At 43.4% G+C, this 22135-nt stretch overlaps 7 protein-coding genes across 15 annotated transcripts; 4 read left to right on the top strand and 3 right to left on the bottom strand.

The window, feature by feature from the left end:
- Positions 1-600: 600 nt before the first annotated feature.
- On the bottom strand, positions 601-8793 carry LOC117572394 (putative uncharacterized protein DDB_G0271606). 8 transcript variants are annotated; one of them, XM_052004195.1, is made up of 12 exons: positions 8656-8674; positions 8542-8603; positions 7263-7906; positions 5681-6679; positions 3433-4972; positions 2342-2514; positions 1975-2268; positions 1770-1907; positions 1459-1708; positions 1111-1394; positions 869-1051; positions 601-797 (listed from the first exon to the last, which is right to left on the bottom strand). In XM_052004195.1, exons 3-12 carry the CDS (start codon positions 7869-7871, stop codon positions 717-719), a joined length of 4551 nt encoding a protein of 1516 aa, XP_051860155.1. In that variant the 5' UTR covers positions 7872-7906; positions 8542-8603; positions 8656-8674; the 3' UTR covers positions 601-716. The 8 variants fall into 8 exon arrangements, with proteins under 8 accessions (XP_051860155.1, XP_034111062.1, XP_034111061.1 ...); XM_034255171.2 differs by lacking the exon at positions 8542-8603 and having other exon boundaries at positions 8656-8793; XM_034255170.2 differs by having other exon boundaries at positions 8564-8771.
- Positions 8794-8806: 13 nt separating this feature from the next.
- LOC117572398 (probable deoxycytidylate deaminase) lies at positions 8807-11315 on the top strand. The gene is made up of 2 exons (XM_034255178.2): positions 8807-8911; positions 10751-11315. The coding sequence occupies exon 2, from the start codon at positions 10755-10757 to the stop codon at positions 11313-11315; it is 561 nt and encodes a 186-aa protein (XP_034111069.1). The 5' UTR covers positions 8807-8911; positions 10751-10754.
- On the top strand, positions 9485-10672 carry LOC117572397 (clathrin light chain). The gene is made up of 2 exons (XM_034255177.2): positions 9485-9648; positions 9791-10672. The coding sequence occupies exon 2, from the start codon at positions 9799-9801 to the stop codon at positions 10444-10446; it is 648 nt and encodes a 215-aa protein (XP_034111068.1). The 5' UTR covers positions 9485-9648; positions 9791-9798; the 3' UTR covers positions 10447-10672.
- A 187-nt stretch (positions 11316-11502) lies between the features above and the next one.
- On the bottom strand, positions 11503-14570 carry LOC117572396 (possible lysine-specific histone demethylase 1). The gene is made up of 3 exons (XM_034255176.2): positions 12805-14570; positions 12168-12709; positions 11503-12101 (listed from the first exon to the last, which is right to left on the bottom strand). Exons 1-3 carry the CDS (start codon positions 14379-14381, stop codon positions 11503-11505), a joined length of 2718 nt encoding a protein of 905 aa, XP_034111067.1. The 5' UTR covers positions 14382-14570.
- A 593-nt stretch (positions 14571-15163) lies between these two features.
- Positions 15164-16462, bottom strand: LOC117569108 (peritrophin-44). Its single transcript, XM_034250126.2, has 2 exons — positions 16340-16462; positions 15164-16269 (listed from the first exon to the last, which is right to left on the bottom strand). Coding segments are annotated over exons 1-2 (1017 nt in total). The 5' UTR covers positions 16341-16462; the 3' UTR covers positions 15164-15253.
- A 1437-nt stretch (positions 16463-17899) lies between these two features.
- LOC117568614 (peritrophin-44) lies at positions 17900-19535 on the top strand. 2 transcript variants are annotated; one of them, XM_034249375.2, is made up of 2 exons: positions 17900-17977; positions 18330-19535. In XM_034249375.2, the coding sequence occupies exons 1-2, from the start codon at positions 17971-17973 to the stop codon at positions 19463-19465; spliced, it is 1143 nt and encodes a 380-aa protein (XP_034105266.1). In that variant the 5' UTR covers positions 17900-17970; the 3' UTR covers positions 19466-19535. The 2 variants fall into 2 exon arrangements, with proteins under 2 accessions (XP_034105266.1, XP_034105265.1); XM_034249374.2 differs by lacking the exon at positions 17900-17977 and adding an exon at positions 18162-18258.
- Positions 19536-20273: 738 nt separating this feature from the next.
- LOC117569107 (peritrophin-48) lies at positions 20274-21735 on the top strand. The gene is made up of 2 exons (XM_034250125.2): positions 20274-20418; positions 20501-21735. Exons 1-2 carry the CDS (start codon positions 20409-20411, stop codon positions 21574-21576), a joined length of 1086 nt encoding a protein of 361 aa, XP_034106016.1. The 5' UTR covers positions 20274-20408; the 3' UTR covers positions 21577-21735.
- The last annotated feature ends 400 nt before the right edge of the window (positions 21736-22135 follow it).

Genomic DNA, 22135 nt, shown 5'->3' on the forward strand with positions numbered 1-22135 from the left:
TTATTTCGATTATTCAATTTTATTTAAGACAAAGTCAAATGCCTCAATTTTCCCTACTCCAATCTTCCCTACTTTTTAATAAAGTAAACACTTTTCAATAAGAATATATGTGTATATATCTATACATTTATATGTAATCGTATATATTTACAAGCAATTTATTTCATTCTTTCAATGAATTTAAGAGCGATAAACTAAATATAAATGCTAAATAGAGTTACAACTTCATTAAGGTGTATTACAATTTAAAGGTCGTAAACTATAAATTCTACCGTGTGTAGCTTAAACTTATGACAAACAATAATATTCAATATTTCATGGTGCGCGGATAACATCACAAAACTGTAGAAAGTGTCAATTTAAAGGAATTACTAAGAACGAAATTAAATTTACATTTGATATTTTCATTTTTGATTTTGATGAAATTATAATAAACTTATGAGACTATACGAAGTAGCAGGTTAAAGACCACAACATAAGATGTATATGCAATGTGCATATCCAACCTATGGCTCGAATGATTGGATTGCGGACAGACAGAAAAATGCAATATGCAATATGAGAACTTTCTTAACGTAACATAACAACTTAAGCATATCGTTATTGATAAAAATTAACAACTCATTGAGTTTATTGCAGCATTGTTGTATACAATAATACATTTTCAAGCAAGTCCAAGCTCCAGTTCCATAGTTTATTATTATTGTTGGTCATAACTACTGCATGACTTCGCGGAAGCGTTTTTGTCGTTCCAAACTCTCGACCTCAGCCCAACAATTGCGCATGTTTCGGAACAACTAAAAGTACACGATAGAATTTATGTTAATTGAATACAATAAAAATATAGGGAAAACACCAAAGCACCCACCTCATCAATCCAGTTGTGTTCCGCCAGCAGATCGTTTAGTATTTCCGTTGAGGTCTTGTCCGGAAATTGTTGTTGCTGTTCAGTCACACGCTGTGAGCAATTGATAAACAGATTGAACTTTTCGTGCGCAATCTTGTGGAAAAGATCTGCACGTGCGGCACAGATACGACACAATACAATATCCTAAAAGTAAATTATTTTAAGCATTCCTAGGTTCACAAGTAATTTTAAATTATTCTTACTTTTTCGTAGACAATTCGCGCATCTGCAGATATAGTTTGCATAGTGTTTGGATTATATGGTTCACCAAATAGTAAGAAACGAACAGCAATTCCGGGTTGATGGCAGCCAGCGCAATTCTTTTGTGTTAGATTGTTCTGCACCCATTCCGAAAAAACATGACACTTTGGCCATGTCTCAATGGACGAAATAATGCTTCGTGTCCACGGAGTGATGGCCAATAATTTTCGCTTGCAGTTCTCCATGATGTTGTCAATGACGCGCACGCTACCTAAGAAGTAATCATCTAAAAAATAAAGAAGTTAATTAAACGTTTGCATATAAGTATTAAATCTCAATAAGTAACTTACCCTTTTCACGGGTTATCTCGGAGAAAAAGCTGGGATCAAGCGCTTGCGATATCATTGTTTGTATATAGATTTCAAAATTATCGCGATAAGACAGATAATCCTCCATAATCTTCTCAATAAACTGCTCGGTATCATCAGCCAATAACTCCGAGCGCATAAACTCAACAATAGTCTCCGTGTGAGATTGCAGCTGAATGCGAACAGGTGCTTTGAGGTAGAGTTTCTTCGTTTCCAGATTCCACGAAGCGTACTACAAGTTGTACATGTTAATAAACGATGTATTTTTAAACTGAAGCTTATACCACTTTTACCTTGGACATGTTGCGATAGAAAGTTTTACCGTTCTGTCGAAATGGCTCGTACTTTTGCAGGATGCATTTGGAGTCCACCTGCCAAATTGTTGGCCAATCGTTGACCAAATCAGAGCGCAAGACAATAAAGTCACCAGTCTGAGCAAGAGTGAAAAGAGAGTTTATAGTTTGTTGTTGTTAATTGATAAATAAAGGCTGCACCCACTTTAAAGTTTTCTGCTGTCACTGCAGCTCCCGCTGTTGGATTGCCATAGCTGATTGCATCGGCGCCACCCTGCAGATCCTGTTGCGTATTATAGCCATCGGTAGCGACTTGAAGTTGCTGCTGCTGTTGTTGTTGCTGGTGATGATGCAGGTCTTGCTGTAGCGGCTGCTGCTGCTGTGGGACCTGTAGCTGATGTTGCAAGTGCACAGTTTGCTGACAATAGTTGTTCTTGCGTGGTGTGCCCTTGGTGCGTCGTGCCGCTTTTCGCTTGCCATAGCCCTTGCCGTCATCGCTCTGTTTTGAGTGAGTGAAAGTGAAAGAGTGAAAGAACAATCGAACGATCGAGAGGAGTGTGCGATGCACTTACGTCTTCCTCCTGCGGCGTCCAAACAGGATCAGTGTCCGAGTCGGTGAACTCCTCGGGCTCAACCACGGCACCACCCTCCCCAATAGCAGACGTATTCAAAAGAAGTGCGTGCATGCTGCTTTCCTTGGCCTTGCGGGAGCATTGCTCCCGACGTGGCGGCATATTCAAGGGGTCTGTGGAGAGCACAAAACTGGATTAGCAACAACATCAACATCAACAACAACAACAAGCATCAATGTGGTGAATGTGATCGATCACAGCACACATACGTCGAACGCAGCACAACAACAATTACGTCCATCATCAACACAACATGGACATCATCATCATCATCCTCAACCCAATTTTGCCATCGTCAATGGCGTTTGCCGAGGAGCCAGCGCCAAAGCTGGAACTGTAGCTGGAGCTGGGGACTGAGCTGAAGAAGCCGCTCTCACAATGAAGTAGTAAATAATAAAAATACACGTTTTTATTTTTTGATGATTTTTTCATTTTTAAATTAATAATATTTGTTCTCGTTATTCCATCTCAAAAATACTTATACTTTCTTTACTTTTGTTTTTTTTGCTCATGCGTTTCGTCTTTATAACAATGTTTTAAAAGTTAAGTTTATGTATTCGGTTTTTACATATGCACAGTGTCCGATGGATGCGTCAAGTAAGTTCTAGTCCTAGTTCTAATTCTAGATCGAGTAGAGTCTAGTCAAGTCAAGTCATCGTCATATATTCAGGTTCATTCGTCAGTCGGTTGTCTGCAGTCAAGATGTCATTTAAATGTATTTGTATGGGATGCGTTTGAACGCGGCTAATGCTGCCATGGCCAAAGCAGATTGATAAAGTGAGGATTGGTTGTGGCAGCTGCGGCAGCAGCTTGTGACGCCACGCCACTTATCGCTGCCGTGTTGATGCCTCTGGATGCCGATGGCGGTGTTGGCGTTATCGGCGTTACAGCGTCGCCGCCGCCTGTTGTGTTGTGATGGTGGTTGTTGTTGTTGTTGTTGTAATTGTTGTTGCATGGCGTTGCAGTAGTAGGAGTAGTAGTTGCGATAGTAGAGTGCTTATTGGAATTATGCTGTTGGTCAAGTAACATACCTTGACTGCCGCCACCGCCGCCGCTCCCGCTACCCAACTGCTGTGCACAATGCTGCTGCTGCTGCTGTTGTTGTTGCTGCTGTTGCACAAAATGCTGTTGCGCCGCCTCCTGTTGCTGCTGAGCGTATGGCCGAAACGATGCTGTCGTCTGATGATCAGCGGCAGGATGCTGGATGACAGAGGTAGTTGTTGATTCAGCGGCAGCCGCCGCAGCAGCTGCCGCTGCCACCATTTGTGCATGCGGCCTCTTCTTCGGCAGTATTTGAGTTTGTGAGAGTATTTTAATGCGATGCCCATCATCGCCCACCAAACCGGCCAAATTGTGCACAATCTGATTGTTGTCTGGCGTTGCGGCCCCCGACGTTGATGTCTGCGACGTGGGCACATCATCACCAGAGCCGCTCTTTCCTTTGCGTTTGTATGGAGCACGTGGATAGTTTAGTTTACGCGATGGCTTCACAACGGGCGGCGGATCATCGTCACGTTCACCTTGCAAAAACTTCAAATAGCTGTCCATGAATTGCGTTTTCTTCTCGCCAATTGAGGTGCCCACACTGACGGGTTTCGGTGCGGCGGGACTGTACGCACCGGACGCTCCACTGGAGGATGCACAATGCGCGGCGGCTGATGACGACGACACTGGCGTTAGACCATTATTGCTGCACTCATTCGCTATGGAGGAAGGCGGCTCTGGTGAGGGTGTTTTATTGGGATTACGTATGCCAAAGTTGGTGTTATTCGTTGACGAGTTGGTGCCACGACCATTCGTGGTCAACGAGTTGGCATAGCCCTGTTTGGGCGCACTATTCGCATCGGCCAGAAAGTCCAGCTCCTCCTCAATGTTTGGCACAATCACTTTGTTGATTGCATCGGCGTTGGCATCTGAACTCGTTCCCTCATCATCTTGCTGCTGCACCGACTCCAGTTTATCCTGCTGATGTTGCTGTTGTTGTTGCTGCTGCTGTTGTTGTTGGTGTTGCTGATGCTGCAACTGTTGCGCATACACCTGTTGTTGCTGCTGTTGTGTGTACACCTGCTGCTGTTGTTGTTGCTGTTGCTGCTGTTGTTGTTGCTGCTGCTGTTGTTGTTGCATACACGCCGTATACTGCGATGCAATTGGCTGCGGAAATGCCGGATAGTATTGCGCCAGCTGTGTGAGATGCGATTGCGCCTGCGATGATTGCAAATGTGCCGGCTGTGGCAGATGCTGCTGCTGTTGTTGCTGCTGCTGCTGCGTGGACTGTTGCTGCGGCTGACTATGCTGCGGATATGTGGGTATGTTGATGGTTGTTGCCGGCGACACAGACGCCGCATTGTTCTCCGTTTTCAGCGGCGTATTCCACTTGCTGTTGAAGTCATAATACGTATTTTGCTGCTGCTGTTGCTGCTGCTGATTGTGCTGTTGTTGCTGTTGCAACTGATGGTGTTGCGACTCCTGCGGACTTCGCACAGTGCTGTATTCGCTGCTGGCAATCAACGTTTTCTTAGGCTGCCGTTTCCTTGGCGTCTTCGCCGGCTTAGGCGGTGGTTTCACATCCTCCTGCAATGGAGAAACAAATAAAGACAAATGCATCGATTAGCAAACAAATATTTCAAGCTGTTTGCTTCAGAATTTTACATAAATTTGCAATGTTATATCAGTTTTTTGGTGGGACATTTCTACTTAGCAAATACCATTTACAAAACGTCAACTGCAACCTGGACAAAAGGTACAAGGAACAACAAGGACACACTGCACACACTTTAGCTTGAACTTCACTTCAACAAAACTTTCAACGTCACGTCACAGTTTCAAATGGACCACAAGATTTATGCCAAACACAAATATGTTTTAAACAATATTACAACACAAATTCGAACAACATACAAATAAAAGCCTTCTCTCTTTAAATCAAAATGAAATCAAAAGCAAAACAATAAAATGGAAAAATGTTATAGAAATTAGCACCGTCACCAAATAGAACGAGTACTTACTTTAACAATATATAGAAGAAAACTATTAGAAAAATCGCATTAACTATGGAATTAGCATAAAATTAAATAGAATTAAAAATAACCGAACTAGCCAAATTATTGCATATTTTTTTTGGAAACCAAACATAGAACAACATAAAAGCCAAAACAAATCAGAGCAAAAAACAATTTGGAAACAGAAACGGAAACAAAGCCAAACAAATTGAACAAACGATAGAAAGCGAAAAAAAGGAACGTAATCGAAAATGAATATACATACAAATAAAATACAAACCTTTGGCACTGTTTGAATCTGTGACGTTAAGCTGCTCGTTGTCCCCGGCGACAATATCATATTGGCCACCACATGTTGTCGACGCGCTTGCGGCGAGCTGCCACCATGTTGTTGCTGCTGCTGCTGCTGTTGTTGCAGTTGCAACTGATGTTGCTCCTGTGCTGCAGCTGCAGCCTGTGCCTGTTTCAATGACTCCACATCAATGACACTTGGCTGATAAAATGTTTGCTTGATCTCCAGGCCTGGCGGCAGATTAAACACGAGATTCTCACTGGTATCGCCGCCAGCAGCAGCAGCAGCCTCATTGCCATAGGCATCGAGGTGTCGATGCTCTTGCTTCACATGCAACTGCAGCACACTCTTAATCTCATCCTGTCCCCTGCCGTCCTCTGGCTTTGTCCAGCAATGCTGCTGCACTTGCAACTGTTGCTGCTGCTGCTGTTGTTGTTGCTGCTGTTGCTGTTGCAACGTGCTTTGTATCACAGATGAATAGGCCACCGTTGTGGGCGCTGCAGACGAACCAGCGCCTGCCACATTCATTATAGTACGTCGCGCCACTGGCGATCCCGCTGAGGCAGCCGTTGCTGCTGCTGCTGCCGCCGCCGCTGCTGCTGCCGTCGCGGATGCCGATGCTGCCGATGTCGTTGTGGTTTTGTAGACAATGACATGTGGTGTGCCAGCCACATCGACAGTGTTTAAATTCGTTATGGGTGATCCATCCGCTGAGCTAAGCGCTGGACTTGCGTATTGTGCCGCATAAGCGGGACTCACATTCTGCTGTTCGATGTGTATCGATTGCGGATCCTTGCGTGTCAACTTCACTTTCTGTCCATCCATTGTGTAGTACGTTTCCGTCTCTGCCATTTCGTGTTGCAACTGTTGCTGCTGTTGTTGTTGTTGCTGCTGTTGCTGTTGTTGTTGCAATTGGGTCAAGTAAATTAGTTCGTTGTACGCTTCGATTTGAGCCTTTGCATCTTGTGCGTTTTCTTGCTTGATTTGCTACAGAAGATTTTTGTTTGTGTTGCATTTGAAGAAGAGCGAGCAGCGCCAAGTTGCAAGTTGCAATTGCAATTTGTTGGTTTTTGGTGGCCGATACAAATTTTGTGTGTTTGTGGATTGGTATTTGGTTTTTTGTTTGTACATAGATTTGATGGAAACGGAAATTGTTTGTGTCGCATATTTGATTTACAATATTTACATAATACAGGTGTTAGCGATTTGAGTTGAGGCCAAGAGTACAAAGGGGTAAGAGGCAAATAGTGACCGAAGGAAGCGTCCAAAAAAGGGGCCCAGAAAATACTCGAATTCAGTGGAATAATTGGGTGACATCTTCGTAAGATTTTGCTTTTAGTGATTAGTATTTGTTGTAAGCCAAGTGTTTGTTATATTCTATATATCTATTCTATAAAGCACTTAGTACCGAAAATGCCACCAATAAATAGAAGAAATTTCATAGATTATTTTAACTGAGCCCCCCATTTGAAAGTTCCCCAGATCTGCACCCAACTGCAACTCTTTTTTTGTTGTTAAATTGGCGTTGTAACTATTGAATTATTACAGTTGTTATTTGTTGTATACTCACCACTTTGTCAGCGACCAGATTCAGTTGCTGCTGTTGTTGTTGCGCCTGTTGCTGCTGCTGCTGCATGGCAAGGAACGTATTGGACAGCATATTCGGTGTATTCCACGTCAGCGACGTTGATGTCAAAGCCACCGTCGTTGGCGAGGGCGACGCTCCACTCGATGATGAGTTCTCGCCATAATAGTTGGATGCCACCACATTATTCGCTGCCGCTGCGGCAGCTGCAGCCGATGATACGGCTGCCACAGCTGCTTGGTTTTGAAACGAGCTCAGCTGCTTGTCCAGCGTGCTGGGCAACTGCAGCTGTTGCAGTTGGCGATGTGGCGTTTGCACCGTCGTGGAGGCATAATGCGCCGGCTTCGGTTGCACACTGGCAGCGGCTGCATGATGATAGATCTGCTGGAATACTGGATTATAGCTGCCAATGGGCGACGGTGGCACAAAGCTGCCGCCGCTCGCTGCAGCCGCATTAAAGCTGGCTAAGCTAGCGGCTGTGATGGTGGCCAGATGCGGATGCTGGAAATCCTCGGCTGTGCCTGCCGTACTGCCGGCCGAACCGGGCACAATGCGGTTATAAGCGTATGACCAGTGACTGGAGTTGGGATCCATGTGATGGCGGCGGCGTCGTCGTCGTCGTGTTTAAGCTGCAAAAACAGGTTTGTTATTATTGCAATTTTGTTGTGGGAGCATAAAAGGCGGGCATGCTCTTCTTTTCTCCCTTCCCCGAAATATGCAATCATACACACACACACAATTGTATTCATTTTTTTTTTTTTTTGCTTACGCTAGACCAATCAAAAAAGGCGCAAGTAATTCAATGTGGCTGCAGTCGGAGTTTCAAAAATATTGAAGAGTGAGGATGCAGCCCTTGCACACAATACACGTACATTTGTACGCATGGATGTATGTATTTATGTTTGTATGCATGCACCTACACTTGCTCACATACAATAGCCACACACATTCATACATACAAAAGTGAATTATGCCGCGCACAATTTTGCATGGTATGGGAAGACTGTATTATGCTTTGGCCAGTCCATCTGTATATTTTTCGATGCTGCTGCTGGTATCCATTTCACTTATTCGATTAATTGTTGTAATGCATTTAGATGTGTACATGTTTTTTTGTTTTTGTTGTGTGCATGCGTACATGTTTTGCACATCATTCATCCATCAGTTTATATTTTCTTAAAACACTTTTAACATGCATATACATACATATACGAATGTATGTATATAAGTATGCATGTACATACAAGCATACATGTGTGCGTACGTTTAGATAGATAGTCACTAACAAGCAACTCTTGGGCGTTTTACTGCTTCATTGGATTCACACTGCGTGGAAACATGTTTTTAATTCGCTTCGATTGTGCACTTGTCAATTTACCATGCAAATTTTATGTAAACTTTTTTGGAAAACTTCTATAATTTGGCTGCATAACTTTTTTGTGGGTGAAACAATCTCCAAAATGGCCGCTCAAGTACAAACGAACCATTGACTCATTTGAACAATGCACACGTGAATCGGTTCACGGAAATCCGTGTGCTTCTGTTGAACATTATTATGTTTGTCTGTTGTTGGTGTTAAGGTGTTTTTTTTTGCAATTATTGGTGGTGATTTCCTGTAGTTTTTAATTTGCTTGGTAAGTTAAACTATTGGGTTTCACGCGATTAATTTATGACCTTATCTAAATCTGTCTGCAACAACGTGCCACAAATGTATATATTTATGTTTATACCAACACACTTATAAACATATAAATATAATGCTATTTATCCAGTATTGTAAAATGTAATACAAACGAGCATACGGTTTTGAACTATAATATATGCTATAATTGTTATATATTTACCGCTTGGGGCATATATTTGAAATGTATTTGTGGGCGCTCTGTCATTTATTTTTAAATTTTAACTACTCGGATATGTGCACCCTTTGCAAATTTTGAATAAGAATCAAAACAGCGTTGCCGTACGTTACAAAAACTGTATTACATATTGAACATTGACAACATATCGTTACATTACGATAGTCGGGGTATTTCTCATTTAAATATTAAAATTAAAAAAAAAAATGTATACAAGTATTAATTAGTTCGTATTTTATTTAAACTGAAATGTTCGACACGTACACTAGCTAATAACCAATTTGAACTAGATTAATGAACGAATAAACGAACAATAATTCGTTAACATTAATCGAACTACCAAATGAAATCGTTTTCAGTGAACCAGTTCTACATGAAACGACACAACTCTACTCATTAACAAAAAAAAAAAGTAGATTAAACCTGAAAAAAAACAATATTATTCCTGTTGTATATAGTGACGCACAATAAAATTTAAATTCATTTAACTTGTGTAATAAAGAAAAAATAAGGTATGTATTATTGTATAATTCTATGCGTTGTGTAAAATTAATTTTAGTTGAATTTACACATACGTGTAAGTGACAAATACGCCCATTAACTGTAACTACCATATACGCACGTATGTATGTGTGTGTGTATGATATTTTGTAGAGAACAACATGGATTTTGCTGACGATTTTGCACCCAAAGAAGAGGTCGACCCAGCAGCAGACTTTTTGGCACGCGAGCAGTCCGTTCTGGGAGATCTCGAGGCCGAAATAACGGGAGGATCAGCCACAAATGCCGCTGCTGCAGTGGCAACTGACGATGGTCTTCTTGGTGCTGAGCTTGGCAGTGAATTGTCTGCCAATGTTGGAGGCGGTCTGGAATCCTCGACCGGCAGCTTTGAAGTGATTGGCAGCGAATCAAACGAACCTGTTGGCATCTCGGGGCCACCGCCATCGCGCGAAGAGCCGGAGAAAATCAAAAAGTGGCGTGAGGAACAGAAACAGCGCCTCGAGGAGAAAGATCTCGAAGAGGAACGCAAGAAGGAGGAGTTGCGCCAACAGTCAAAGAAGGAACTGGACGATTGGCTGCGACAGATTGAAGAATCGATCTCAAAAACTAAACTGTCGTCACGAAATGCCGAGATTCAAGCCGCCTCCCTGGAGAATGGCGCTATTGAGCCGGGCACCGAGTGGGAACACATTGCCAAGCTCTGCGATTTCAATCCTAAGGTGAACAAAGCGGGCAAAGATGTCTCACGTATGCGTTCCATTTATCTGCATCTGAAGCAGAATCCAATTCAAGTGCAGAAGGGAGCCTAAACTATAATGACAATGAATGGATTGGTCAACTGTGAATTAGGCTTGCTCCTAATAAAACATATTGATTTGTTTTGATTTGGATGAATTTGAATTCTATAAATACAATTGCTATAAATTCCAATTATATTACATATGTATTAATAACTATATATTATATTTGCTGATTGAATTGTTTATGATTTCACACACATATTTCATAGATAATAAAGAGGCATTCAGACATATACATTTTCTTCGTGTTTCTCTTAATTTTCTTTGATTTTCATCGGAAGATTGCATTACATGTTTCACTCATTATTTTCAGTATAATGTCCGAGAATGATAAGGAGTTGACAGAGGCGACTGAGAGTCTGAAGACGCTTCACATAGCCAAGCGACAGGATTACTTGCAGTGGGATGATTACTTTATGGCCACTGCAATTCTCTCTGCCAAACGAAGCAAGGATCCCGTCACTCAAGTTGGAGCATGCATTGTGGATAAACACAATCGCATCGTAGCAATTGGTTACAATGGCTTTCCGCGCGACTGCAGCGACGATATATTCCCCTGGACAAAGAATGCTGACGACGCGCTGGAGAACAAGAAACTGTATGTGGTGCATGCCGAGGCGAATGCAATCCTCAATAGCAACAGTACCAGTTTGGTTGGCACTCGACTCTATACGACGCTCTTTCCGTGCAACGAGTGCACTAAGCTGATCATTCAATCGGGTATTCGCAGTATATTCTACATATCCGACAAGTATGCTGAGAAATCCGTTTATCAAGCCTCTAAGCGAATGCTCAATTCTGTCGGCATCAGCTATCGACAGCATGTCCCAGTTAAAAAACAGATTGTTATTGACTTTGATGATATACTTAACGAGTAATAACTAATGGTGGCTGTAACTTCAGACTTGACAAAGTTACTCATAACTTAAAACATTTTATAATGTGTTCTTTGTGCTGTTACTTAAACTTAGTAAATCTGTCTTAAACTATATGTAGATTAATCAATTAAAGAGAAGAGCTTGACTCTGTGTGAACAACAAATACCAAATTAAATTCGTTTTGTTTTTACTGCACATCCGTCGAGTCCACGTTGTCTTCGGTTTTCTTTGGCGAGTCCGATAGTCTGGGCGAGAGATCTCGCAACTTGACAACGTTGCCCACAGAAACTGCATTGGCCGCCTCACTAATCGAGTAGCCAATATCCGCAGGAGTTCCCTCCGGATAACCCAAATAATAGTCGGCAATGCGACCCGCCTCACGCAGTCCGCTCAAGTAAGCGCCATGAACCGTGGCCGGATAGTTGCGTATTGTGTGCTCGCCCGCAAAGAAGAGTCGTGGCAGTTCTTCGGGTTCCTTGCTGGAATGTGGCTCTTGGCTTTTCGGTGGTATAACTGGCGCGGCAAGCAGATCGTAATCACTGCCCGAGGATCCCACCGAAACATAGCTGTATGAGCCTCGTGCCCATTGGTCGCTGCGCCAGCGCGTGACAACGGTCTCCTTGGGTTGCGGCACCGAGGTGTTGCCATAAATGTTCTTCAGCACGGACATGCAACGCCCCACAATGATGTCATCCGTCACACTCTCTACAATGTTGGCTGCCATGCCTGCAACAAGTGCCAGCAAAACGGGCGTCGAACTGATGCTCCAAAACAGAAACATTTCACCTGGCAATTGCATTTGTATTTAGTTATAAAGTAACAGCGAAAAATTCATAGAAGAATTTTACTCACCACGACTGGCTGTGGTGCTGCCCACATGGCCAAAGAGATTCGCATTGGGATCCCAGAAGATGCGATCGAAGCAGAGCACCACTTTATTGAGATTACCAAAGCCCAAACGGCGTATCGCCTGTTGCTTCCAATCGGGCAGCGGAGGATCGAATTTCACAGTGTTGGCATGCGGTTGGGACTCTTCATTCGAGATGGCCACCTTGAGCACACCCAGGGTGAGTGTGCAGACAGCAAGATCAGCTTTGTAGGTGACTTCTGGTGTGCAAGTCTTTAGATTCTCAGCCACAATCTCAACTCCTTTGTTGCTGTACTTGATTTCTTTGACGGCACTATTGAGACGTATGTCAATATTTTCGGTTAAAGCCACCGGCACACAAGAGTAGCCATTGCGCACTGTGGTGTGGTGCCCAATGAACTCAAAGTCGTCGTCTTGGTCCCAATGTTTGAGGGAAAGATTGTCCAGGCGTGTGGCATTAGCAAACTCAAGGTTGGCAAAGTGCCAGTCGAGTATCAGGCGATCGCGAGATGACAAATATACTTGGCTGCAATTAAATAATACAAAATAGCAATAATTAATGTCGATAATTGCATCCTTATATATCTTTAATATAAATCATACTGTGAATTATTTCCTTACCTGGGTTGATTTTGTTCAATCTCCTGCAATTGCAGCTCGAGTTTTTGACCCTGTGCACGCAGCTCATCCTCGACTTTCTGGCTATCCTCTAGTTTGATCTGATTGATGCGTAAGTTGTACTCCTGTTGCGCATAGCTGGATTCATTTTGACCGCTCTTCGGGAGCCGCTGTTTGACTAGCGCCTGGTAATCAGATTTCAGCTTGGCAATGCTCTGAATGATGGCCTTAAGTCGCTTGCGATGTTCAATGATCTTATTCTGGGCAGCGATAATCTCATGCATATGCGAAGCGCGTTTCTCCTGCACCGCTTTGTCCTGCATGTTGATGATCCACTCGAGGGCATCACCCAGCGATACAGGATTATTGCCCGCATAGTTAAAGTCCAGACGATGCGACAAATAACTGGCAGACTCGAGCAAACGATTGAATTCACGCTCAATCACATCATCCTTCTCCTTAGGCACCGGTTTACCATCGGGTCCGTAAAGCGGACACGTTTGCTGTATGGGCACCAGATCCATGCCAATCTGTTTACTCAATATGGTCATTGGATTCCCATAAACACCAGTTACAACCATCGCACCTAGATCAGCGATGTAGCTATTCTTCCGAAACGTAGCAATGCGTCCGCCAACGCGATCTCGTGCCTCCAGCACAACGACTTCCATGCCAAACTGTTGTAGTTGCTGGCCAACTGCGAGTCCTGAGATGCCCGCACCAATCACAATAACTTTACCCAGCTTCTTGCTGGGAATGGGCAGCTGTCGCTTGAAGATGCCAAAGTTTATGAAGCCATGACGTTCGAGGAATGAATGAACACGTCTAACTAATGTCGGTTCACTGTCGAAAGGCGGCGGCAAACATTTGAGGGCATTGTCGAAGGTCAACTGCAGTTTGGGATTGTCCACCCACATGTGCAGCAAACTGTTGCGTATGTTGAGGAACACACGATGCCCCAAGATACCAGAGCGACTGATATCGGGGAAACAGGCCTCCTCATTGGGCGTCATCTTGCTGAAGGGCAGACGAGATTGAAACACGGCGCCTTCTTGACCCGAAAGCACTGTTGGTGTACCGGCGTCGCGAGACTCACCAATGTTGGCACTGCCACCATTTGTGGCATCCCGTTGGACGCTGCTACGGGTGCTTGCGCTGCTGCTACCTGCTGCCGCATGCGTCTGTCCGGCATTTTCCGATTTCCGCGAACGATGTTCACCCGCCATCTGGTGACGCTTCTCGGTTAATCCCGCACTGCTACCTGAGGACACTGAATTCGATTTTTCGTCGGCAGATGCTGTTTTATGGGTGCTTGTGTAGTCGACCTTGGGTTTGTTGCGTCGACTGGTGCGTCGCTCGTCTCCCGTTGCCGTTGGCGTGTCGTTGGAGTCGTCATCGAATTTACTTTGTGTTTTTGCTGGAGCAGCAGTTGGAGCGTTGTTGCTACGCTTAGGCGACGGTTCGCCATCGGAATCATCACTAATTAATGTCACATACTCGATGGGTTCGCCCACCTTGCCGGCATTATTTGCATTTGAGGCAACGCCGCTGTTATTGATACTGGGCTGAGTAGGCTTCATTTTCACTTGGATATAACGTCTAAACAAACTCACACGTACAGTTTATAATAACAAGCTTCGTTATTTTCAACCAAATCGCATTTCCATTTAATGTCACCACTCCAAGCAACAGAGTTTTCACTTGTTTTGTATTTGTTGTTATTGCTTCGTTAATATTTTGTATACTGTCTGAGGACTCTCAGCAACCAGGCAAACTGTTGACAATAGTGTGACCGCACTCTAATTGCAAAATATACTATTTTACGTTGAAAAATGTTGGTTTCGGTTTACGGTCGGCTTAATCGATACATTTGCGGTTTGTAAAAAATCGATTTTGTTTTCTTTTTTCCTAGGCACCTATTTTGGATTTTTTAATTTGAAATTAACTATAAATCTTATTTGTGTAGAGTTTTATAATTGTTTTTTTATTGGCGAATGTTGTTATGTACAAAATCAAATGTTGTAGTAATTTGGAATTATGTTTCGCTTATTTCTTAGTGATCTAGGGAATATAGTAGCTAGTTCTTGCTTTGAGTTGGCAATACATTAGCGAGGTCACCCTGTGCTTAGGTGTTTTTGTTGCCTATCGATTATCGATGCTTAAATAAAAACGGTTGCTATCAATCGAGTACAATCAATAAAAGCCTGTGATCTTAATCAATTTTAGGTAAACAAAACAAAACGAAATTAAATATGCTGTAAGTACTTGACTGTTGTTTTGACGAATATTAGTTGATTATAGATGAGTGGAAAGCATTTGACTAGACAGTTTTTATCTTATATTTTATTTATATGCTAGATAAATGAATTCAATATGTTCTCAGTTTAAAGTGCATGCATTTGTGTTTATTGCTCAATCAACATTTGACATAGAATAAACTCGGCTTTTTCTTCTAATCGCGACCATCACAGCAGCCGTCGTAGATAATTCTGCTAGTACAGGCCTGAGATGGCTCGTGAAAGAAGTAATCCCAGTCGCAAGTGCGTTCCTCTGTCGCTACGCCATCCACACAACGAATGAAGTTGTGGCAATTGTTCGAGCTGCTCGCCACAAGCATTGTGCCCCGACCATCGCAGCGATTGTATGTGCACACCACTTCAGTGGCAATATTGCATTTCTTGGCGGCGTCATCATAGAACAGACCCTCCGGGCACTGGCTCCACACGGGGTCAACGTCATGTACCGTACCATAGTTGCCACAGTAGAAGTAGCCACGACAGGTGGCACCATCTGCGACATAGCCTGTGATGGGCGTTGAGCTTGAAAGCGACGTCTTTAGACACACATTCGTCTTGGAGTGCGCCGTGCAAGAGACTAAGTACTTGGCCTTACAGGATGCGCTTTCGACATCAAAATACTGCGTACTGCTGCAAGTTGAGAGCGAATGCGAGCCACTCTTGCACTCGTAGTACTGATTGCAATCGTTCTCCTGGCGGAACTTGGTTTTATCCGGCACCAGATGACAAATGTTGGCCACATCCACGCATAGCGAATCGACGCCATATTGACACATCTGGTTGGCCTCATCGAAGTGCAGAGAGCCCTCGCAATGGCCAGCCAAACTCTTGCCATTGTCACAGTAGAAATAGTTCTGACAATCTGTTGGATCGGCCACCCAAAGGCCATTCAAGCCCTCACAGAGATTGCCACAGTAAACACTATTAGCTGCTGTGGCGGCCTCACACTTTCCGGAGCTGGCATTGAAGACCAGATCATTGCTGCACTTCTTCATTGTGCCCGCATAGTTGATGCACTCAATGTACTCACTGCAGCTGCCGGGTTTGCGGACCAAAGTGCCATTCTTGAAGAGACGACACAGCTCCTCATAATTGTTCACTGCTCCCGACGATGGCTGGACAACGCAGACGATAGCCAGCAGGAACATAGCGATATACGATCTTGAGAGCACTGTAATAAATTCGAAATACATTTTAATTGCAATCGCATTAGACTCCAGCTGTGTGTTTGTTTAGCTCACTTTTAAATTGAGTTTGGAAATTCCTGCAATTGGTTTTTTGCGCCTTGTCGATTAATAAATTATTGTATTAGATTTTGATGTAGCTGTTCGAGCTGATTGGCTTGAACTAAATGGAGACTCGTGCTTGCCAAGCAATTTATATTTAGTTGGGGTGGAATGTTTTGGCGTAATACTGATTAACTGATTTAGCAACAAATTAGGGAGTAACATACTTTATATATGTTCTGCTTGTTCCAAATCTTATCTCCTCACAACTAAAGAAAAAAGTCAGCGTTGATGTTGTGACCATGAAGAGAGGAGTTCTTCTATTTGTTGCTCTCTCTTTAAAAGTTGTGAATCGAATTCTTATCATAAATTTCAACTTACGCACACAATATGACAATTCATGAAATCTCCACATTGTCATAGTATAGCTTGTAGATTGTTAATTAAATAAATAAGTAGGTGATATTTACTGCCTGCCTCCCCATATCAGTAGTCAACCAGCTGATGCTTATTCATACTCATAAATCTTATACCAAAAAATATTGATAAACTGTTTGAAAGCGGCTAAATCTATTGTTTAAATAAGCTTCATACTTATGATTGTTGTGGTAGCTCGAAACGAACGTCATATTTATAGAAGCTGTCTAATTATTTATGGCAGCAAATTGCTTCAAGTGAGAGTGTTTTGACGCCCGATAAGAAAGCCATCAATTATGAAGTGATTAAATGTCAGTTTGAGGCAGCAAATTAAGATTATGCGTAGCAGTATCTGGAGGAAGCATCAGGAGATGTAAAAATTTAAATAAATTATCTTAATGTCTTCCATTCATGATAGCTTAAGCGTTGCTATTTTAATCATCTAATTAATATATCTTTATCTTATACAAAATACAGCATTTGGTATATTTTTACAGTATTTTTGTGGTATTTTAATTCAATATATTTTGATTTTATTCAAAATGGATATCTCATAGTGGAGCACACTCACCTTATTGTGTATTTTTAAATTTGGTAATTTCATAAAAAGTAGTATCTGCAAGTCGATCACTCTTCGATCACATTCATTTCCGTTTCAGCTGTGTTGACTTCAAAAGCTTTTTAGGTTAATTACCTTAGTGCGTAATGCTAATGTCAGCAGGCGCCTAAAAGTATGCAACGATTTTGTTATTGCCGCCTTTTGTGTTGTGACGGGAACCTTCATCAATGTAGATAGGAGAACGGTAGCAAAACGTGTCGCCGGAAATGGCGGGGCTCACACCTGAAGTTGCTGACAAGCCAAGATACGATTAGTTGAACAATTGCGCAGATAGCGCGCATGGAGCGATCCATTCAAGTCAGTTCAGTTCTTGGAATGCCCAAGAATTAAATGCCAATTACGGAAGGTGTGAAACAGAAAAATTACCGAAGAAGATATTTTGGTAAAGATATCAGCTAAATAGATTTTGGCCATTCAAAAGTTGAAGCAGCGAAGATAATGTCTGTATTAATCGGACACTCTACAAAAATAGCTTAACATTAATCAAAGGTGCGTCTTGCTATGATATCATTCTGAGAATTGCGCTTAAATAGCAGTTAAGCATGTCATGAGTTTCAGTTATAGCTGAAACTTTGCAAACAAAACTGAACAGCCAAGGAGACAGCGAAGAATGCTAGGTGAGATCGATGCTTATAATCATTCTGAGTAAAACGCGCCAATGCTTGGAAAATCTATCTAAAATTTTTTTAATTACCGCATTCGCGATGTGTTTCGGTTTATCTGCAAAGGTTACAAACAGTGTTAATTAAATGATAGGGCTTTAGGCGTCTTGTGGAAGGCGGTATATAAGGTACAACATAGAATGTAGGGGTTTAGTACTCAAGTAGTGTGCTTCCATAGCATACAAAGCTCGCTAATAGAATCAATCAAATCGCAGTCGAAGTAGAAGTAATGGCAGGTAGGATACAAACTAACTGGAAATGGATAACACAACCCTACAATAATTCCTCTCTCTCTCCTTTTTTGCAGCTTTCCACTCGAAGATTTCAGCTCTCGCGGGCATCTGCCTGCTGCTCGCACTGCAGGCGCATGCGTACACAATGAGTGACATGTGCGCACAAATGTCGAGCGATGGATACGTTGGCAACCCCACCAATTGCAGCAAATGGGGCTACTGTAAGGGCCAGGTACTGGTCGGCGAGGGCGCTTGCGCCTCCGGTTTAGTGTACGAATCGAAGACCGCCACCTGCCAGTACAACACGAAGTGCGCATGCTCGACCAGCATGACAGAGACATGCAAGGTGTTGAAGACGCCCGTTTATCTGGCCGATCCCAATGATTGCCAGAGCTACTCATACTGCTTTGGCAATGGTACCGCGTTGACAGGCAAGTGTCCTGCTGGTCAAACTTATGCCGCCAGCACCACTTCGTGCGTGTGGGGTCCCGACTGTCAGCAGGACAGCATTTGCCGCTTCATGAAGAACAACATCTATGTGGGCGATCCGAGCACTTGCGGCAACTATATAGCTTGCGTCGACGGTTACGGCACCTCCTCCACATGTGGCACCAATGCGGCTGGTGCGACCCTCTACTACAACAAAGCCACCGGCAACTGTCAGCCAACCAATCCATGCAGCAGCAGCGGCGGCGACACCAGCACCGGCACTGGCACTGTCACTCCGGCTCCGATCAACACAAGCGGTTGCCCCGCTTTATCCACAAGCTCGACTAGCAGCACCAGCTCTACCGAATCTACCGCAACCGAAGCCGATGCTGACGACACCACCACCTCTGACGACACTGATGAGACCACCGAATCCTCGAGCACAGTCAAGTATGTGGCCGACAACACAACGTGCTACGGTTTCTACAGTTGCCTGGAGAGTTCCTATGGCAAATGGGGTGCATGTCCATATGGCACTGAATTCGATGCCACCGCGCAGAAGTGCGTCTCACCCGCCGCCATTGTCTGCACATACGATCGTTGCGCCAACACCAATATGACCTATGCTGCTGTGCCGAACACAAATTGCAACCAATACACTTACTGTCCGAATGGCTCCGTTGGCACTTGCCCCACCGGCTATCTGTACTTCGATGAGCGCTATGGCAAGTGTGTGCCCACTAAACCAGCCACCGCAATTTGTGGCGCCACCACCGCATAAAGTCGGATGTAATTTTGTTGTAGCCCTCAGAGAGAATTGTAGTCGCATAATAAAAGCAAAAAAGCATTAAGTCACAAACGAATTCAATTGCAAAGACAAATCGAAGCCAAACATCTGTGAAGTTCTTTTTCAATGATTAGCAAACATTATGCATACGCAATGTTTAACACATCAAGTAAATAACGTACATAGCAAACATTACGCATACGCCGCATATAACGTATACGCAGCCAAAGTACCTCAATCCATTTGATCTTTGATTTTTACTTATCAGCTATAAATATTCCTACCACTGACTAGAATTAGCAATTTTGCACTACTTGCTGCAAGGTAAACATTGCGCATACGTCACGTTGCTCAGTTTCTTTTTTTTCGCAAGAAATGCAAAAAGTCAATGAGTTCTTTTCCTCTGAAACAAGAGGCATGCCAATGAGTTGGTACAATTCAAAGAAGCAAACAATTCATTCAAGTCAATGCCGTGCTACACAGCGACAACATGATCAAATTTTTGCCTATCAGCAACGTTTTTTCGGTTTCGGTTTTTGGTTGCGTAGATGCCACCGACATGCCGACATGCGATTGCCGTGTAATTTACATGCTATCTGATGGCATTGCTATCAATCGCTCACATACAATTGATAACACACACACATATCACAAAAAGGCAGCTGGGAGAGATGTCAATATCGATGTTGATGTCGATGTTGATGTTGATGTTCGGTGACGATAGCGACATGAATGTGTTCCTTAGAGCTGTGCATTTTTAACAAAATTGTTTTTTGTTCATTTTCAATGGAATTGGAATGGTTTGCATATTTAAGCAGGCGCCACACGGTGGCAGCGCATCAGTCAAACTCGTGGAGCTGTACGCAACGGACAACGATTTAAAGGATCTAACCATATCACAACTACGATCAAACGGCATCAAAAGCACTTTTCAAGCATGCAAGCAGGTAAATGCTTTCCATCAATCACAATCAATCATCAATCATCCTCGAATCGATCTAATCGCTTTCTTTCTCTGTTCATCGACAGTTCGAGGAGTCCTGATTGGGCTTGTCCTGGCGCTCGTGGGCGCCGCCAATGCCGGCAGCATGATTGCTGATTTCCCGTATTTGACGGTGCGCGAGATGTGCGATTTGTTGCCCTCGGTGACGAGTTTCTTGCGTCCCAACACCTGCAACTATTGGGTGCGCTGTGCATCGCAAGACGTCAGCCTGGAGGAGGGCACTTGCGCCGATGGCTTGAACTTCAACCGCAACACTGGACGTTGCGTTATGGCTGCCAATGTGGCGTGTCCCTATGCCGATCAACTGAACAGCACCACAGGCGTTGTCAACAAGTGTGCCAACGAGACGGACGGCACTTTCCTTGCCGATGACAGCAGCAGCAACTGCCAGGGTTACATTCTGTGCAAATCACGTCGCGAAGTCAAGTCCAACTGTCCCAACGAATTGCTCTTCAATCCCCTCTCACGCTCTTGCGTCTATTCCAATCAATACACTTGCCCCACCGCTGGCAAGGTGACCAAATCGCCCGCTTGCCTCTCGCTGTCCAACGCCACTCGTCTGGCCAATGAGGAGCATTGCAACAAGTATTACATCTGCTTGAATGACGTTCTCCACGAACGCGAGTGTGACAATCAAATGGCCTACGATGTTGCTTTGGGTCGCTGCGTCCCAGCCTTGAATGCCACCTGCTATGCCACCGCTAAGTTGCCACCCCCAGAGAACACATTCTGCCTGACAAATGGCACCGCGCGTCGTGGTTACTTTGCCGACGAGGAGTCCTGCAGTCGTTACTACATCTGCGGTGCACCCACCAATGGCAAGCACGACACCAATCCTCAGCATCTGCAGTGCAGCCCCGGCATGTTCTTTGACGAGGAGAAACTCTCGTGTCGCGATCGCCTCAACGTTCGCTGTCTGCTCGATCGTTGCGCCGAAACCAGCCTCAGCTATGTGAATGTGGCTGGTGATTGCCAGACCTACGCTCGCTGCTCCGGTGGCGCCACCGTTGGCACTGGACGTTGCCCCAACGACTACTACTTCGATGAGCGCAGCCAGGGCTGCACTCCCGTCAACCACAACTATGTCGCTTGCGCTGCATGATCCTTCTATGTCCCCTAACAGAGCAGGAGAGAAGATGAGCGCATAGGGAGAGGAAAAGCAACAAAAAAAGATAAAACACTTTTGGTTACATCACAAAATTGAAAAATTGTATTTAATTAAAACTGCATACGAAATATGGTGGAAGTCATTAAAGGCAAAGCAACAGTCTTTTTATTTAACAAAGAATTTATTTTGCTAGGTTGAAATCGATCATATTATTCTAATTCTAATTACTTACGTTTGAATTCAAGGAAAAGATAAAACAATTAACAAAAAATTTGATGAGTCGACATATTATATTAGAAGTTCTTATAGGCTAATACAGTCTTCTTATTATTATAACAAAACAGAAATCCATAAAAATCAGTATTTTAAATTGAAAATTGTAATCCATTTAATTTTTAAATATGTTACAAGTTATATTTATTTAAAACATAATTTATATGAGCAGCCAGAAATTTTGTATTTAAATTGAACAAGTAAGAAAGCTAAAATAACTATATTCTTTATAATTCCTTAAAATTTGGTTTTTATGAGATACAAATTTTAGATCTGTAGC

This window comes from Drosophila albomicans, chromosome 3 (assembly GCF_009650485.2).
Source record: "Drosophila albomicans strain 15112-1751.03 chromosome 3, ASM965048v2, whole genome shotgun sequence".
Lineage (NCBI taxonomy): Eukaryota > Metazoa > Arthropoda > Insecta > Diptera > Drosophilidae > Drosophila > Drosophila albomicans.

What these genes read in the sequence shown, in the direction of transcription:
- LOC117572394 (XM_034255171.2), bottom strand. Translation starts at nt 7,871, where the DNA reads ATGGATCCCAACTCCAGTCACTGGTCATACGCTTATAACCGCATTGTG. An exon ending in ATCTGGTCGCTGACAAAGTG is followed by an intron (nt 6,680 to 7,262) that starts GTGAGTATACAA and finishes AATCTTCTGTAG; the next exon opens with CAAATCAAGCAAGAAAACGC. An exon ending in CGCGAATTGTCTACGAAAAA is followed by an intron (nt 1,052 to 1,110) that starts GTAAGAATAATT and finishes ATTTACTTTTAG; the next exon opens with GATATTGTATTGTGTCGTAT.
- LOC117572397 (XM_034255177.2), top strand. Translation starts at nt 9,799, where the DNA reads ATGGATTTTGCTGACGATTTTGCACCCAAAGAAGAGGTCGACCCAGCA.
- LOC117572398 (XM_034255178.2), top strand. Translation starts at nt 10,755, where the DNA reads ATGTCCGAGAATGATAAGGAGTTGACAGAGGCGACTGAGAGTCTGAAG.
- LOC117572396 (XM_034255176.2), bottom strand. Translation starts at nt 14,381, where the DNA reads ATGAAGCCTACTCAGCCCAGTATCAATAACAGCGGCGTTGCCTCAAAT. An exon ending in ATTGAACAAAATCAACCCAG is followed by an intron (nt 12,710 to 12,804) that starts GTAAGGAAATAA and finishes ATTTAATTGCAG; the next exon opens with CCAAGTATATTTGTCATCTC. An exon ending in CAGCACCACAGCCAGTCGTG is followed by an intron (nt 12,102 to 12,167) that starts GTGAGTAAAATT and finishes TGCAATTGCCAG; the next exon opens with GTGAAATGTTTCTGTTTTGG.